General features: G+C 40.0%; 1 protein-coding gene across 6 annotated transcripts in view; it reads left to right on the top strand.

Moving 5' to 3' along the window:
• LOC146369884 (discs large homolog 1-like protein) overlaps window positions 1–18,733 on the top strand; it is a 116,646-nt gene that overhangs the window by 23,086 nt on the left and 74,827 nt on the right. For 4 of the 6 annotated variants that reach the window (XM_084910203.1, XM_084910200.1, XM_084910205.1 and 1 more), the window contains exons 2-3: window positions 8,401–8,745; window positions 13,599–13,721. The exons of the other annotated variants lie outside the window; for them this stretch is intronic. In XM_084910203.1, coding sequence (XP_084766329.1) covers window positions 8,401–8,745; window positions 13,599–13,721 — 468 coding nt within the window. The remainder of the gene's footprint in view (window positions 1–8,400; window positions 8,746–13,598; window positions 13,722–18,733) is intronic. 6 annotated transcript variants of the gene reach the window in all.

The following is an 18,733-nucleotide window of genomic DNA, read 5'->3' as shown; positions in this document are numbered from 1 at the left end:
GGCAAAATATGCTGAGAGAGAAGGGCAGAGGTAATGAGTAAGTTTATTAATGGGCTTGTAGGCAAGGTAAACTAAGGTAAGAGTTAGAAGCCGGAAAGAGAGCAAGACAGAAAGCGAGAGAGCTGTGTGTCTGTGTGAGAGAGCGAGAGAGAGAAAGAGAGAGGCAGGTTTGTTTTCTGCTGTCTGATTTGATATTACAAGGTCTACAGGCAGCTTATTACCAACATCTTCCTCTTAATTCCTGATACTGCAAATGTGAGCGCTAATACATGCCTTTTCAGTTCATTTAGAGATCACGCATAGTACGCAGGGCCTCATTTTAGACTATCATATCTAAATGCAGACGTAATTTTGATATCTTTCGTATGATGGTCTGTTACTTTAATTATCATTGAGAATGAGAACTTAATAGTTGGTTTTGGCCTAAAACTTATGATTGTTTTCACTATCTGACTGCTGTTTTGTGATTGATCTTTAATTATTTGCCCAAGTAGCATGCTGACCTCATAATATATCAATTTACGGTTACTTCTGAAAATATTCAAAGCTGAAACTGACTTGTCAAGAGCAATCATTAAAAAAGTCTTTGTCCTGTTTGCTGCTGAGGCCTCTCAGCTTACACATTATATTTCTGTTAAAGATTCCCAGTTAAGAAAACATCCAGTAAGTAAAGTGTTACTTCAGGCAGGTCACAAAGTCAAGCTAAGCCGCAAACCCAACAGATCAGCTGATCTCAGTGCCAGCCCACATCAGTCAATGGCCTAAGTGATACACTCCTACACATCAGGATATTACACTTCTGCAATTTCTTGCTGCTTTTGCCAAGTTGATTCTTTAGTTTTCTTACTTATAAAGCTTACCAAATATATAGTATGCAACCCTATCAGTTGACTTTTCAACATATACCAGGAACATGAATGTTGACATCATATTTTAAAGTGTTATACCTAGAGATTTTCTTAACGCATCTTAAGCATATAATAACCCTCTTGCACTGCGAGGGAACATCCTGTATTTTCCATGGTGCATGCTGGGACAGCCTCACACACCTGCAAGGCTGAAAATACTTAGACAATGTTATGTGTCCCTTCTTTTGTTTGTCAGTAGAGCTGTATTCTAGCTATTGCTACAATGTTTTAGTTCATTCCTTTTTGAATGTGAAAGGCTTCAGAGTTCATTTCTAATCCATTATTAAATGAATACATTTGTCACCATTATACTTTGTTGTTAGTTGCATAACACTAACCTGTGCTAAATGAATAAGCTTGGGCTAAAATTGGCAATCATAGTCTTACCAAGTACTCTGAAACAGTTGAGTGGAAAATCAACATATGAAATATTAAAGCTCCACCCAAGCGCTTCAGGAGCAGTGCTTTGATGTGGTGGAAGTGTTAGTACACTGTGCTGCATCTTTGAATAGTCATTAAACACGCAGCAAACCCAAAAATGGCTTCATAAATGGGTCTGTACACTTGCCTAAATAGCACAGTGAAAAGTAGACCTGATCTTGAGAAAGGGGTTTGAGACACAAGGGAAGAAAATTATCAGTCATGATAGTTTTAGTCTTGGTGTTATTTGATTGTGAAAAACTTTGAGGCAGTTTATTTTACAAAGAGATGTACGCTACTGCGATTCAAGAAGATGCAGTAGGAGCATTGGTCTTTGAAAGTATTTGTGTGTGTGCATGCTTGGCTTGCTTTTGTACAGTTCAGCAGTTAGGCCATAATAAAGTGTATGGACTTCACTTCTGTCCTATTAGATCACCTCAGTATGACAGCCTGCTAGATAGAGGGAGGCCAGGAGACAACTGTTAGACTGGAGCTTTAGAGAAGGAGCCCGAGTCAACACGAGTGTGGGTGCAATAAGAGCTGTAGTTTTGTCCTCTGGGAGTAAATCTGGACAGGGTGAAAACTGAGTGTATCCTGAGGAGAAGAAGAAAGTTGCACGGTTAGTATGATGTTTCTGAGATTTTAGAAAAACTGTGTTGTTGTAGTAAAGCTTCCATCTTTCAGGTGCAGTCTTCCAAATACGTATACGTGCACAGTATTTGCATATGTCATAAACGCTACAGAGAGAATTACACTCTTGCAATATTTGGTGATTTGATAAAATTTAAAATAAGATTTTTATTATTATATTCCAAAACATATATTTCTTTCAAAATATTGAAACATAAAGTGATTTCCCTAATATTTGTCATGTGTAGTTATTCATTTGCTTGTTTACTGACCTTCGTCTGATCAGCTGCTTGTTCTGTTTGACATTCCAAACATGTCTTACCAACACCAGAGGGTGGTCAACACAGAAAAACATGTTTGCAAGTTCTCAGAACTCTCCTTTGCGTTTTAATTTTAATTTATTAATACAGATTCAAATAAATTGGCAAATAGCTAATATTAGCCGATGAGCTATAATAATATAACAAACAGTAGCATCGCAAATAGCAGCTTTTTTGGCCACTAGTTACAGGTTAAATGTACAAATTTTGTTGGGCTCTAAGTTTGAACACAACAACAGATAACTGAATATTACATGAGCTTCAGATGGGCTTTTGAATGTACCATTCACTTTCCTAACTTACTAAAAGCCTCGAACAGCGATGAAAGATAAGTAATTCCTGCATCAAACAGCCACAGTGTACACAATAGAGCAGAAATCAGTCTTAGAAGTTATATTAGCTTGACGTGGCATCATAAAAACTAGCCAGTCAGCCAAACATTAAGCGACTGCTACAATAGAAAGCATAGTGGTCAACTGATGATCATGCCACTGTAATATATTCTTTTGCCACTGAATAATTACAGAGCAATTGGTGCACAACTATGGAGTCCACCCTTTCCTGACCTGGACTCTCTGTCAACTTACTAGGTCAGGTTTTGGTAAGATGAACGCAGGACAGTGTCTAATGTTTTATGTACTCACTCCTAGCGTGAGAAAGTCTAACTTTTTTTTTTTGCCCTGACTGGCTGAAAAAAGCAGGGGAACAGCTGATCTGCTTGGGCTAGCCTTTAGCTTAGTCAGCAGCCTGGCCCACTTACAGCGCTTCTGCTTCCATCTGCACCACTTCCTACCTTTGAATCAAAAAGCATCTCAAAATACCTTATAGTTGCATGTGAGCAGTGACTGGCTATTGCTGGCCATCTCAAGCTAACATCTAAAGCTAGCTAAAAGCAGGGGAGAGTATATTTTAAATACATGAACTGTTGCCGCTTTTACCTTGCAAGCAATGTGTCCATTTTGGATGTTGTTTAAGTGCCTGAGAAGATAAATCAAAGTCACTTTAACTAGGTCAGACATTTGAACACATTCAAAATAGATGAATGTGTTCCTCTCTTTCTTTTAAGGCCTGTGTTTTTGCTGGAGACAATTCAGTCACTGTGAAGTCATGCGAGGGAACTCTTCTGTAAACATATTTTAATTCTTAGATCACATATTTGATTTGACAGACATTATTGACTAAACAGCAGCTAATGTTACTTTACCTTCTCAGCTGCATGCTTATTTTCATCACATGTGTTTTTATTCAGTTCTCCTCTTAATGCCATCGAGGCTTTCAATAGTATAATTTTTGCTTCATATTCATGTTGTTCATAATAATTACATTTTTATCAGAGGCTATTGAAAATATATCAATAGTGTGCGGATAGAAAATCATTTGTAAGCTGTCATAATTGTTGTATAAGCTGAGAAAAAGCAATTTCTTTGAGAAATGTATCCACTGATTTATTGATCGAGTAACATTTTGTTTAACCATTTGTTCTCTTGCTGCCTTTGTTGATAAATCAGTGTGGTCATCACCTTTTCTATGGAAATAATTGCTTTATGCTTGATTCCAGTGAACTATTAGAGAGAGAGAGAGAGATGTGGGAGAAAAGAGAGAAGGATGAAGGCACATGTGTGTGTGTGCGAGAAGTTCCTTACGGCAGAGGATCCCCTGCTCTTTCATATCTCACCAAGCGTGACTAATGCCTGGCTTTACGCTGTGCACATACACGCGCACACACTCACACTCAAACACACACAAACTAACACATAAACATGTACTAGGATGCTGAATCTGCTCCCTATCTAGTCACGTTTTTCTGGCTATGCAAGACTGGCTGACACACTAACACATGACAGTCTCAGTGCGCACGCCTGTCTTTCTGCTTCTGTGTGTGTATGTGTGTGTGGTCAGCGGGCTTTCTGCAGGCACAGTCCTAGTCCTGATTAGGAATGCTCAGCTGCTAATAGCCAAGCAGCCAGAAACCCACACACTGATGTGATAAGAGACCTATTTGGTGTCTCTGTTCATTCATGCATCCATTCATTCAGAGGTGTTCCTGTGCTATGCGAAAAATAAAAACACAGAATATAGGATTATGACTGAGTATGTGTGTGCGCGAGTGCAGAGGGCAGTAGAGGCAGTGTTGTGACAACAGTGTGAGCCAGAGCCTCTTCATGGTCTTAGCGCCTGGCTGTTCAGACGCTGCTTTCAGGAGCATTCTGAGGCATTTCTGACTAATTAGCAGGAAGATCTTAGCAAGCGCTGGAGAGGAAATGAAATATGCTGAAAGTCTTGAGATCGAGTCAGATCACAACGGTGTTTAGTCCTTGTCCTGCTGTAAACGAGGTTAAAGTATGTAAGGGGGGGTGTACAAGACAGGGCGCACACATACACACAGCCTTGTCCATTTGAATTCTCAGAAATTAGCTGATACTGTTCTGTGCTCTCCTGTGAAAAGCAGCCACCCACTCACAGCCTCTGAACACAATATCCAGAATAGATTTGGCATCTTGTTGCTGACCAAGATGGCAGTCAGCTGCAGGGTCAAATGTAGTGATAGTGCTTTAGTGTGCTGATGCGCTGGTGAGCCCTTGTCAGCTAATAGTTGTTATAATCGGTGTGTTAATGTATTGGTTACATTTCTTGAATGAACTAATGTTTAGTCTGTTGAATTAGGAGTATATCAGATTTGATACTGAATAATTCATAGTAACAGTTTTTAACAGTGTGCTCAAATCTGCACAAACTGTCTAAAATACTCTCTTGGGAAAGAAGTTTAATTAGCACTGTGGGCTGTGTAGTTACTGTAGAGTCACAGTGGGAGCTCTACAATAAATCACACAGTCACACTTGTTCCTGTAGTTTACTATGACATTGTATTGACATAGAGCATTATCCAAATGCCCAACCTAAAGCCATTTCTAACCTATCTCCCTCAAACTGTGTGGTTATTATTCTGGGTGCCATATATTCATCACCAAAACTTCGACAAGAAGTTTAAGTCTAAGGAAACTCTTAGTTCTTTCTCTTTGCTGTCTTAGCTGCTAAGCTTAGCAGCCTAGCTTATTGTATTCTTATATATTAGTAGATAAAATGTCCCACTCACCTTTTTTTTGCCTTTCAGTACGTTAAGACCTCAATGCAAGACATGGTGAGACAGAGTTAAAAGCAAATGCAAACAGGGCTCAGAAAACAACATAACAAAGATCTGGAAAACATATGGGACACAGACAAGCAGGTACACAGTAAAGAGGGACAAATGAAAAGGCACAGCTATTTATACAATGACCACTGAGAGCTAACACAGAGAGTGGAAACAGCTGGGTAACAAGAAAACAAGAAACCAGTGACGACACTCAAGACAGTGAGACAAGACAAAATAAAGACAACTCTCTGTCTCTGTGTAGGTTCTTTGTCATCTATGTCATTGAAGTCTTGAGAGCTTGAAAACGAAGGCAACAAGGCAACTGGATCTCTTTGGGTTTATTACGGTTTATTCCAAGGACAAAACACATAAACACAAGCAAACAGCAATTTTCTGTCTTCTCAGACCGACTTAATCATAAATAATACAAACCCAAAAAACCATAACTCAACTTAATTATGATATTTCAGGCGAATGTTCAGTCCCAAAATTCAAGAACAGAGATAAAGATTTAGCTCTATTTCACATTCCTATTCACTCCTAAATTCTGACAGAGCCTTAACAGGAACTCTCACAATCTTCCTTATTTTCTGTGAGATGTATAGCTTTAGTTCTGATTCAGTAAAAGGACTTGATGCTACGATCCCTGATAATGCGTTGCTTCAAATGGAGACAGTCTTGAGGGTTGGCTGTTGTGAGGAAAGGCAGCCCAGAAACTTCACCAACGGGACACATCGTTGTGTGCCTCAACTTCACAGGGTATTTCAGTCCTTCATCCCAAGCTAATCTGCCATTTTTAACTTTCCTTGGTTATGTTTAGGGATTAGAGATCTGATCTAGATTATCTTATTAAAAACTGAGACACATCGTCAGTAGTGGACCTTGAATTCATCGGGTGTTTCGACCATTATCACTAGACACCCTCATCCAAGGAAGCCCCACCAGGGTTGATCAGGCCCTGGAGTGCGTCACTGATTTATGTTAAATTGTTATTTCTCTTCTACTTTCTTCTGTTTAGTTTTCTACAATTTATTTTCTTCTATCAATTCACTGCAACTGAGAAGTAATACTTACCTCTTTAATATTTATGGAGCCTCACTTCTTCACAGGGATAGAAAAGGTGATAGAAGGAAGTAAGAAAAAAGTGACAAGATAGGCGAGAGCAGAGAGGAGAGCCGGAAGGGGGGCGCCTGATCTGGCATCCCACACCTACCCGCCGGATCGGGCTGTACGCTCTCTACCTCCCCACTATCACAGCAGTGATAAAACTTGGACAAAAATAGAAATAATATGGTCAGCATATGTCAGCTGCCTAAAGCATAGGTTTCAGCAAAAAGTGTAAAAGATGTATGTAACTTCCTGGTTTGAAAAATAAAGCCAACACAGAAGTGCAGTACATCAGAAATATTTGAGGGCCAGAATAAATATGTGGAGTTAAAAATTAACACTTTTTAAAGTATTTTGTATGAGTCTTGAAAGACTGCAGCATTAATGGTTGGTGAAAGTGAACAGAAATGTGCTGACGGCTAAGACCAAAAGCATGTCAGTCAGAAGTAGAGAGAAAATAAGAGTCAAACAAGCGTCTTTCCTGCCCCTGTGGAGCTTTTTTTCTCTGATATATTAAATGTGCCCATTCTTGCCTTTAGACACACCATTAGTAAACTTCTCAACTGGTATATGTCTTGCTATAGGAGCAGTACACTGAGTCTGCATGCAGTTAGCTGCCAAGTAGTCTACCCTGGGAGAGCAACAAACCTCTTAAAGGAGCTTTTCACACTGTATGCAATGCATTCTGACTTCAATTTAACACCAGGGTTTGGCTCAAGCTGCAAGTCCAAAGCCCATAATATATTACGTGGAACTAGATTCTATTTAGATTATTTGTTTTTGACTTGACTTGCTATATTAGCTGAAATTACTCTGTTATCATGGCATTGATATGATCAGAGGATTCAAGTTCCATTTGTCTTGAAGCTTTAAAACCCATTTGTGCCTCTTTATCAGTATCTTCTTTTTGCGGTTGGTTTAGATTTTAACAGCAAAATTAATGAGGGATAAAGGATTTTACCCAGATCCACCTAATCAGTGTACAGGAGCGTGTCCCTTTTCTTGCTGCTCAGCTGGCTCAGTTTTTACACAGTATACACAAACTGTCATAGATTCAAAAACTAGCAAAGGACCCGGCATCCCTCCCCCACATGCTTCACCAACTCCCTCTGCTTTACTCTGTCCAGTTAGGCAGAAACATCATCAAATACTTTAAAAAAAGATTAAAAGGAAGCCAGTGAGAGTGTGTGGGAATGTGGAATCAGAGCAAGGAGAGAAACTCATAAGACTTTGTGCAGTGAGAGTCATAGATGTGGAAGGCATAGAGGCGTGATGAAGGTATAGAGCGATGACAAGGATAGAAAGAAACAGTTTTTCCCTGAGGCAGTCAGTCAACTACTCACTGTCCTTATTCAGTTTTGCATCTTATTTTGCCAGAAAACTTCTGTTCTTTCCTCTATGTGTGTGTGTGTGTGTGTGTGTGTGTGTGTGTGTGTGTGTGCTCACATTCACATATGTATGATATGGAAAGCTCAGGAAACGATTACTCCCATGCTGAGTGTACACCTGGACTGGGCCATGTGCTCACATACACAAACTGTACTACAAAAACATCTCATTACACATGCATGTGTGCACGCACACTCGTGCTCTGCTATGCTTTTTTATTCTGGTTGCGGATTTGCACTAATGCTTTCTTCTTTTCCAGCTTTACTGAAGCTTTTCTGCTTCTGAACTTGTCTTCAAACTTAATCTCTTTCTTCCTCTTTTTCTTTTTTTCTCCTCCTTTTATCCCATCTTACTATATTCCATCTTTCCAACCATTTCTTCCCTGTTGCTCCTGTGTCTCTGGGGTCTTTTCCTTGCCCTTACTTGCTTTTCTTTCAAATTTCCTTCTGGTTCCCTCCCTCCTCGCATTTTTTCCCCTCCATTCTGACTGTAGAAGTATCGGTGTCAAGAAGAGGAAGGGGCATCACCAGGTGCCCCAAAACTCCACCATCACCCCTGCCAGCATCACCAAATGGGAGTAGCCAGAGAGCTGAGGGAAGGAAGTACCCTGGGGAGGGATGGAGGGACCCTGGGTAGGGAGGGAGGAACCTGGAGGAGAGATGGAGGGAGTGCTGGAACCATGGAGAGAGAAAGGGAACGGTCACTGGGGAGGGACGGCTCTCTCGGTCGCCACAATGACCTCCGGGGGGCGGAGCTGGTTCAGGTGGCGGAGCGTCAGTTGTCTCAGATTCAACACGTTCATGGATATGTCACTCATACACACATCACGCCTGCTCAGGTAACTAACCCTGGCCGCCTGTCTCTGTGACTTTGACTTTACAACACAGACAAACATAGTGTCATACCTGAAGCTAACACTGTATATATTCATGCATGAGTCAGTTGCTAATGCCTCATATGACAGCTCAGGATTTTGTCGTGTTTGCAGTATCTATAATGCTTTTCTGTATTTATACGGGCAAAATGTTACATGAGCATGAATGCTGCTTTTTTCATAGTTTTTATGCGCTCTTGACTCTGTACCAAAGGGTCACTTCAGACACATGTTGAACCTGATGTTCAAACCAGTTTAAGAGAGACAGCCAATAGCCAATCAGGAGAAAGTTGACTTAAAGGTCATTAAAGAAGGGAGCTGAAAAAGCTTTTTTCAGACAGCAGATGAACTGAGGGGTTGCACCAAGGTTCAGTGTTGTATAAATCAGGACTATTGTCCCTGTGAATCATGCAAAGCTACTCTAGTAAAGTAGGCGGAAGTGAGCATCATGGGTCTCCCTTAATAATTTGGTATAATTTGGTATAATTCCTATCATTAGGTATATACACAGCAGTGTTTTGTTGACTGTTTTTTTGTTTTTTTCCATTAAGCAACATGTTAAAATTGATTCCAGAGTTGCAGGGTGTGGTTCACATTCTGATCACTGTGTGTTGTTAGTTTTAGGCCACAAAACCATTTTGAGAGGGGCTAGGGAGTGAATGCGGTTGTGGCTCACGTTAGTAAAATAAACATATTCATCCCTCCAGCCCTGGTTGGTCTTTTCAGTATTTAACCAAGACCACAATATTTTCCAAATGCTTTGAGTTGCCGGAATATGAAAAAGATGTGTTATTCTTCAGCTGTTAAAAGGGGATTTTGTTTTAAAACAGCAGAAAACGTAGTAAACTGAAAGTCAAGATGGTGCACATAAGTGGTCCGCAGGTGCGCATGCGCTGTCAAAACAAAAGACGCGCACCAGATAAGAAGTTGCAACGCGCGTTTGCGTACATGGGATTTTCTGGAGGAGGACAGACATTTGTTTAGAACTCTTAAAGATGTCGAAGAAGCAAACTCCTTTAAGCAATTACTTTGGTGTTCCTCCACCTCCAAAGAAATGTCAGAAGGAGTCCGAACCACAACTTCTTATCTGGTGCGTGTCTTTTGTTTTGACAGCACGTGCACCTGCGAACCACTTATGTGCACCCCTGTCTATAGGAATGTATTGTTGGAAAGCTTGAAGTTTTCAAACTAACCTAACCCAAATATTTACAGCAAAAAGAACTGTTTAATTAGCAGCCATCACATCCCTGATACTGTCTAAATTGATCTAATATTACAGTCCTATTGTTGATAGGGTGATAAACCGCAAAACATATTGAGATTTTATTCTGCAATGGGGTCTCATTACTCTACCCTCTATGTTTGGAGCTGATGACTTTCTGTGGTGCTGGTCAAGGTGACGCAGACGGCTAGAAAGGGGAACTTTTTGTATGACTTCAGAATTAGATGGGCCTCTTTCGAAAGTACTTAGAAGTCACGGATACTGGCCTAAATTTGCTTCCATGCACAGAGCCTTTCTTTGTACCAGGAGAATACTTTTGCAGAACTGTGCATGCAGGGGATTCAGTCGAATGCTTGTCCCATTTTGTAGTAATGAGGCCCATTACTATCTCTGTTCTGCACTCACTCTGCGTCTGTCTGCCTCCCCCCGCTTTGTCTTTCTTTCCTTTCTGACGCTCTATCGCTCTCACACACACTCCTAATCGCACCGCGTAGCCTGGTAATCTTTTTATTTTGGTTGATTGGACTGTATCTGTCCACATATTAGTGCTCGCGTCTCTGTACTCGCACAGCTCTGAGAGCACACTGTTGTGTATTCTCTAACACACACACACTCGTTGGCCACACTCTATGCGTATCCATAATGTATATGCTTTTTCCTTCTGCTCTATATTGATGTTCTGTGTATTGTCAGCTTTACTGGTGTCTGGTAAATTATAATTATGCTCTTTTCATTAAATAGACAAAATTATATGCATATTGATAATGACAAATTACTTCCTATCACATTGTAGTAACGAACGTAGGGTTTTTTCACAAGGATAAGCAGATTTTAATATCACTTCTTCACTTTTCTTAATTCCTTTTTTTTAACTTGTCCCCATCACTGTCGTCTCCCGCACTAATGCATCCTTTTAAAATTCTGGCATGTGTGATTATCAGTTTATTTTAATATAATTCATTTTGTCAGTAGTGGTACTGTGTCTGTCTGTGAGTAAGTTGCGGCCGCTCTCAGTGCTGGCAGCCAAAGCTGAGGAGGATGTGTATTAGTGGGGTGTCACATCTAAGTCATTATATGCTGTAATCTGATTGTCTCTGCACTGACTCAGTTGCCAGTCAGCACAAGTTCAGTATTTGTCCGCTGGGAGATCTTTGGACCAAGCTGAAGCGCTTCATTTTGTCAGCATGATGAAGACACAGTTGTCATGGAGCTCCACCTTGTGGCTGCATGTTCCCTTCTTGTCGTTTTATATTTAAAACTTTTGTTCTGTTGTTGTTGAAATTACACCAATTCTTCTGTTGACAATAATGACAATCATCAATTACTGCATGCCCCTGCAGATTTAACCAAAGAATTTTGGGCTGCCGTTCTTGCTGGATGCCATCTGCACTTAAGCTCATTCCCCTGTGACCTTCTCTTATGACCTTTATCTCCATTTACTTCATGGAGATGCATTCGAGGTCTTGATATCCTGGCCCTTACCACAGCATGGCATCATTATCTGCATTATCATCATTGCTTTCTGCAGAGCGGTCCGTTCCAGCAGCTCATCACCTGTCTGTCTGTATAAAATCTGTGATGGGGAACTATGTGTGTGTATGTGTGTGTGTGTATTTGGTTTATTTTGAGAACTTCTGCTCTCCAAATGGTGTGTGTTCATGCATGTGTGTCTGTGTGTGTGTGTGTGTGTGCGTGACCACAGGTGCTGGATCTGGCTTCCTTGTGTATGACAGATGGAGCTGCCATCCTGTTCTCCCCATGTTCACCCCACCACCCCCCTCCACCTTTTTTTCCCTTGTCTTCACACACACACGCACACACACACACACGCACACACACACGCACACAGACATACTTTTTTGTGTTTATTATCTCTGATTTATTAATACAATATCTTCCTGTAAATATTCCAAGCTCACAATTTATCATACCTCTTTTTCACCATAATATAAAATTAAATAAACTTAGCACAAAAAGTACGTAAATTTGTGTTAGGTTAGGTTATCGAATCGATTTTAAAATCTCATTGTTTATTTATAAAATCCTAACTAATATGGCACCTGATTACTTAGCGGATCTCCTCTGTCTGTATAGCCCTAAGAGAGCACTAAGATCATCAGGTCAACTGCTCTTAGTGGAACCTAGGTCTCGGCTGAAGACCAGAGGAGACCGTGCCTTTGCCATTGCCGCACCCAAATCATGGAATAATCTTCATCTTGACATTCGCGCACCTGATTCTATTCAGTCTTTTAAATCACGTCTAAAAACATACTTGTTTAACTTGGCATTCGAGGCCAATTAGTGTGATTTTCTTCTGGCTCTGGATTTATATTATGTAATTATTTTATATCTGTAATTTGTATTTTTATTGTGATTTTATCTGTATCATGGTTTTACTGGAAAGCACTTTGGTGTACTTTGGTCTTAGAAAGTGCTATACAAATAAATGTGTTATGATATGATATGATATGATATGATTGGAAACTTTATTTCCCCTTAAATTAAGCCACATTTTTAAGGACAATGCATTTTTGGTTTGAGCAGAGTTGAGTGTGAGACTTGTCAGATCTTTTCTGTCAATGCCAAACAGTTTAATCTGTTCTGAGATTCTGGTGCCATGACTGGTCTACACCATCAAGCCTTTTTGCGCTGGTGTCAGTAACATGTGCACTAGAACCTGAACATGTGGAGGAATGTTATGTTCAGCGTTGTTACGTCCAGATTCTGACTACAGCAGTTGGATCATAGTGTCAAAGTGATGGTGTGGGACAGAATCTTCCTCAATGAAAAAACAAGGCGTGTTCTCACTGGTAGCAATCGTAATGCAGAGATATCAAGAAGAGGCTCTGCAACCAGTGGCAATCCCATATCTCCACAGTCTGGGACCGAACTATGTCCTCCAAGATGGCAATGCTTGCCTCCACAGTGTGGGATTTATCAGACTAACTGCAGAATTTGTGAATTGAGAGGATGGAGTGGCCTGTCTGCAGGTCAGACCTCAAACCCACTGAACACTTGTGGGATCAGCTTGGCTGTGCTGTTTGTGCCAGAGTGACCAGCACAGCCACACTGGTTGACTTGAATGCTGGTCAAGGAATGGGATGACATCCCACAGCGGGATATGACCGAGCTGATGACCAGCATGAGGAGCAGGTGCCAGGCTGTTGTGGCTGTGTGTGGCAAGTTTTTCATTGGCACAACCCACAAATGCATTTTCTTTACAAATGTGGCTCCATTTCAGGGGAAATAAACAGGCTTTCAACAGCATAGGATTTTGTAGCCAATAAACATTGTTACAACAAAGAAATAATCCACCAAACACAAATTTCTATACTTTTTTTTGCCATGTTTACATTAATGATCATTGACTGTGAATGAGATTTAGCTATTTTAATTTCCATTGAACACAGATGTGACCATTCGTACTTTCTGTTTTCTCCCTTTGCTTTGCACAACCATCATTAAGAAGGAAATATATTCTAGATAAAAGTATATGTCGGTCTTACACCTGTGCAATGATCAGAGCGCAGTGCACCTAAACATATTAGTTCGTGTGTGTGTCGAACTTTGTTGAGCTCATGTCTGTACATTGTAGGTAGAATCACCTGAGGTTCCCTTTGATGACGAGGCGTGGCCTCACCCAGAGGGAGAGAGGCTGAATGAAGTCCCAGCCCCACCTTTCTCCTCTCTCTATTCTCAAAGCCACGCCTACTACCAGGTAATCCTGGCATGCGTTCGTAGCTTCATTTGTTTGTGTTTTTGGTCGTTTCTCATCTGTAAACTTCCGATTGAATGAGCATGCAGGTTTCTTTGCGTTTCTGTGAGACACATCTGCAGAATGTCTTCGCTGTACTGGGTGAAATTCAAACATCGTGTTTTAACAGTGCACAGAAACTTTGTAAGGTGTTCCATGCAGCATTTAAACATTAACAAAATGTTAGTAAGTCAACGTTAATAGGATACTCTGTGCGATCCCTGTGTGCAATTACTGCTACAGTGCCAGAGGTCTAAGCAGCAGATGGCAGAAGGAATGAAAAGTGAACATGTTTATATTTTTAGAAAAAGGGGAGGCCGTGTGGAGGGATTGGACCATTTTAATATTATCTTTAAGAAACGACACGACTTCTAAAGTGTGTCTTTGATGGTAGCTATACCTTATAACATAATTTATTTTACAATGATATACTTACTTTGCTGGCGTTTAAAAATGCTACATGTAGTACCTTTAGTAGACAAATCTACTCCAAACTTTCTGTGCTGCATTAATTTCTTGAAACCACAACCAAAACATTATGTTGTTTTGTTTCTGTGGACCATGTGAATACAGACCTTGTGTATTTTTAAAAAATGTTTTAAATGTTTCTGTGATGGTGCCCACTTGTGTTTTTCTGTACACATGGTCTTGCATGGATGTGGCGCGAGCACATATAGTCTTGTGTGCAACTGCAGTGTCGATATGTAATCGTGCTCGTTACGATAAATTGTCGGTTATTACCCATCTTATCTACCCCGTTTCATGTCACCCATGTTAAACTTGCTGTGTCTGTATCTTGTGTGCTCATTAGAATGCAGTTGGAGGAGCTCTGTCAAATCTCCAGTTTGAGCTGCTTTCAATGCATGTAGTTACAGTTTGTGAACTGCAGGGGGCAGAAGAGGCCTCCCAAAGTTCACAGCTGTTCAGGGTTATGCCTTCACAAATTAATATCTGACTGAATTCTATTCATCAAACTGTTTAATATGATTTGGCGACTGAATGTTGGGATAATGGAAATGCTTTTAATCAATACTGACAAAGCTGCTCAGCAGTTTGTCGCTGAATAGAGGGTAAGAGCAGTCGTATAATTGACTTTGCTTTAAAAAGTCTCTGGCAAACCGTATATCTATTGCAGAAACTGAAAGCAGTGGAACATAAAAAGTGTTTTGCTCTCTGTGTTGAACACACAGACTGTAAGACATACATGGTGTACTCAGAAGCTTCAGTGGCTCCTAGTCATTAAGCTAATGCAGATAATTAGGCAGGAAGTAAAGACAGAGAGGGCCAGTGATGGGAAAAAACGGGATGAAGGGAGAATTATGGGCAGACAGACACAGCACAGATTTGTTGCTGGATGTTAATCAGCCTGTCAGTCAGCCAATTCATTCCTCTCCAAACAAACTCTTTTTCCTTTACAGTAATAGAAATTAACATTGAGTCCGCTCGCTGTAACATTTCAGGGATGTTTGCTTCACTGTGCCGGTCCAGCACGTTTAACGCACAGCCTTTGTCTACCTTCAGGGAGAGACCTGCCACTCAAACTTAATCCCGTTTCTAAGTGCTTAATAGGACAACATCACAGAAGTAGCTTGCACTTTCTGCTAGTTTCTCAAAAAGTTAGTTATTTAAACATTTGGAGCTTATAGATTTGATCCTCCCTATACTGCCACCCTCTTGTGCTCTGCTTAATTAACACTGATGTACTTTGCTCAGTGTTGGTACGTAGCCATGTAGCTGAGTGCAATTGCATCAGCCCACAAGGTAATTTAATTTTCTAAACTGCAGTGTTTTTCTAAACGAGTGTGAAAAATAGTGAGCCTGGCCACCTAGCTAGTCATATCTGACTGAAAATAGCTGTTCAATTCTTGCTGGTCACAAGGAAATGAGAGATCATCAAGTCCTTAAAAGCATCGAGAAAGGGTTTATAATGTGAGAGGCTTCGGAGAATTTAAATTACCCAGAACTCGAACAACCCGTAAAGGTTTTTGTGTGTCTGTATGTGGTGTGAAAATCTGGAACAGTCTGAGTTTACAACTGAAACAATGCAAAAATATTCATAGATTTAAATTCCTCTACAAACAGTTGGTCTGGTCACAGTATATTCAATGATGGTTTTAGTGTGCTCTGTAATGTCTGTTCTCTTACCATTGCTGGTATGGATTCCAAAAAAAAAAAAAAAGTGTGTGCGTATGTATGTACATATATGTACATGTGTGTGTAGATATATATGTATGTATGTATATGTATGTGTGTTTGTCACTATGTAATTATTATTGCCTGTTACCTGTGGTAACGCAATTTATAATTAATATATATTCTGTATTCAGTTATGAAGGTTCTATTTGTTGTTTGCGAGCTGCTGTTGAGATGCTTGCATGTGCCCGGGGCTGTTGATGGTTTGTTTGGTTGCAACGATGGGCGTAGCTGCGGGAAGCTTATTGTTTTTTGTTGATGAGTGAGTATAGGGGTGGGATTTAATAAGTTTTCCTCGTCCCACTCCTTTTCAGGTAATTTTTGTTTTTTGTTTTGTGCACTTTATGTTCAATATATGTATTTTTGTTGTGCCTGAAATGAACAAATAAAATTAAAAATTAAAAATTAAAGTGGAACTGTGCAGTATTAAGATTCTCGTAATTTTGTTAGTACTAAATGATAGCTAGAGCTGGGAGTCATCGACTTAATATAGGTAGGACACAAGGGCAACTGGCATGTCTAAAGGGCAACATGTACACCCTGTACAGAATGGCCCTGTGAGACTTCACATGAGTTAACAGCAGTTGTGAAAAATGCTTTTCTCTGTCTGCCTTTTGATACTAAGCAGGTATTGCTCTTTTAAAAAATGCCCACGTGCTTTGTCACTATAAAAACAACACTGTAAACAATAACCGTCAAGTTTTGGGCCAAACAAAGAGCTGAATGATGCTAAAAGGTTCTGAAGAGCTGAAGAGGGAAATCTGATGAATTGACTTGTCACTATGACCATAACCTTGAGCTGATAGTTATTTGAATCATCGTCATTGTCATATTGATTGTTGTTGCTTTAAATCACAAACTTAGACCGTGCTGTGTAGCAAAGAAAAAAGCCAATCCTGACCTCAGTCAGAAAAGCCTAAATATCCGTCTTGGCCTATTGGGACTCTCTTTTTGCTTGGGTTTGTGCTTGTCTATGCTACAGTGTTTTATGTCCATTTTTTTATATACCCAGCATTTACAAGGAAAGCTTGACATAGCTCTGCAAAATTCTCCTTACCAGAATCGAAGAGGAATCTAATGGAAGAGCTGGTGAGGAGCCAAAATGCTTAGGAACCACTGCACTATAGATCTGTATGGCATCTGCTTTACAGTCCTTCTGACTGCATCACGGTCCCTTTACGGCTGTAGACAATGTAAGATAATACATATTAGAGTTTGACAGAGAGCTATCTACAAGCTGGCTAGTGCAATGTGAGAACAAACAGTGCAGAACTGCATTTCAGGTGTTGGTCTGTGTCCATGTTCCAAATGTATATTCATTCTTTAGAGAGCATGACAGCACTACTACGGGTCCTGTTACTAGTTCAGAAAGTCTAAAAAATTCTGGGTTACTGTGCTTACAGGGTCATACTGTCTAGAGTCTGTTGAGCTGGGACAGAAAATAGGTTCTAGGTCATTCAGCCAGATCAGTAGGAGAAAATAATTTGTTAAAAAAAAAACAGTAAACACAGCATTTGTACACGAGGCTATCTATCACCAGCCTGGCCTACCTGTAGAGGACAGAATGGCAAATTTGGCTCTCTCAGCAGGCGAACATTAAACATGCATGATGTGTGCTTTTATTTAATTGGTTCTGAAATATTAATAGAGTTGGCATTCACTTGCTGACATTTGACTGGAGAGAGAGAGGGAAAAAGTGAAAGAGAGAGAGACACACACACATTAAGGGTTGTGATAGGGACTGTGTGCTACAGAAATAATGCTGTGTCAGCTGACATGTGTGTGTTTTGTACTTTGTATTGTAGTGGCTAGTTGCAGACAGACTGGTATGAGAAGGCGACCAGGGGAGTCTAATAACATGCCTCCAGCGTTAATTCATGTCAGTTATGAGGATAATATGCTTTAACTGAGTGTTTGCACTGCAGGCGACATGACTGATTTGGCGCTCCATACTCTCTGATAGTGGGTAATGCAAGCGGCTGAGGTTCCATCAGTGCAGTGTTCTGCAGATATAGTTGTTTTACGTTTGTGTTATGTGTGAAGTGTTAAATTTCTGCTATCAGTTTTTCTTTGTAAATGTTCTTAGACAATTAAAAACTTTTTCATAAATAGAATATTTCCTTAAAAAGGTTAGAGGTCTTTATTTTTCTCAACTGCAAAATGTGACAGGCGTATATTTTAAACTGGCTTTTATTCATGACTTCCTCTAAGATGTGTAATTAATCATATTTGGCAATTTTCCACAACAGAAAGTTGATTTTTGATTTCTGCATGATGCTGTTAACACAAATGCAACACTTACTGTTTCTAACTAAAACCCTTCAGTGTTTCAGTGGAAGAAAACACTTAATTTGGTCTCAGTGACATATGCAACACAGGCCCAATAGGAAAGAAAGAATGAGACTCAAAATGAATGAGCAGGAATGAGTCAAATTCAACAAAGAGCATATAAGTACGCATATAGGGAATTTATTAATTTAAAGCAGTATAAAACTACAAGCATCCACCTTATATTGGAAGCACCAGAGGTTTATCTGCTTTAATTTTGTGGACTATAACTGGGCCTGCCTTTTACTTCTTTGTGATATATCTGTATCAGAGCCCTCTTCATTTGACTACCATTTCTTTTTTAAAAATGGAAAATAAAGTTAAGTTAGCATAGTGCTACTTTGACTTAGCAATGTTAGACAAAGGCACAACAATAAAGCACAAGAGTCTACTACAGAACGATTTTGTGAGAATGCACTAGCGCCACAAACTTCACATCAACATGTTAACATGCT

Source organism: Perissodus microlepis, chromosome 17, assembly GCF_051167445.1.
Source record: "Perissodus microlepis isolate ML-2025 ecotype Zambia chromosome 17, ASM5116744v1, whole genome shotgun sequence".
Classification (NCBI taxonomy): domain Eukaryota; kingdom Metazoa; phylum Chordata; class Actinopteri; order Cichliformes; family Cichlidae; genus Perissodus; species Perissodus microlepis.
Note: the sequence above shows the minus strand (reverse complement) of the source record. Positions and strands in the feature narration are given on the sequence as shown.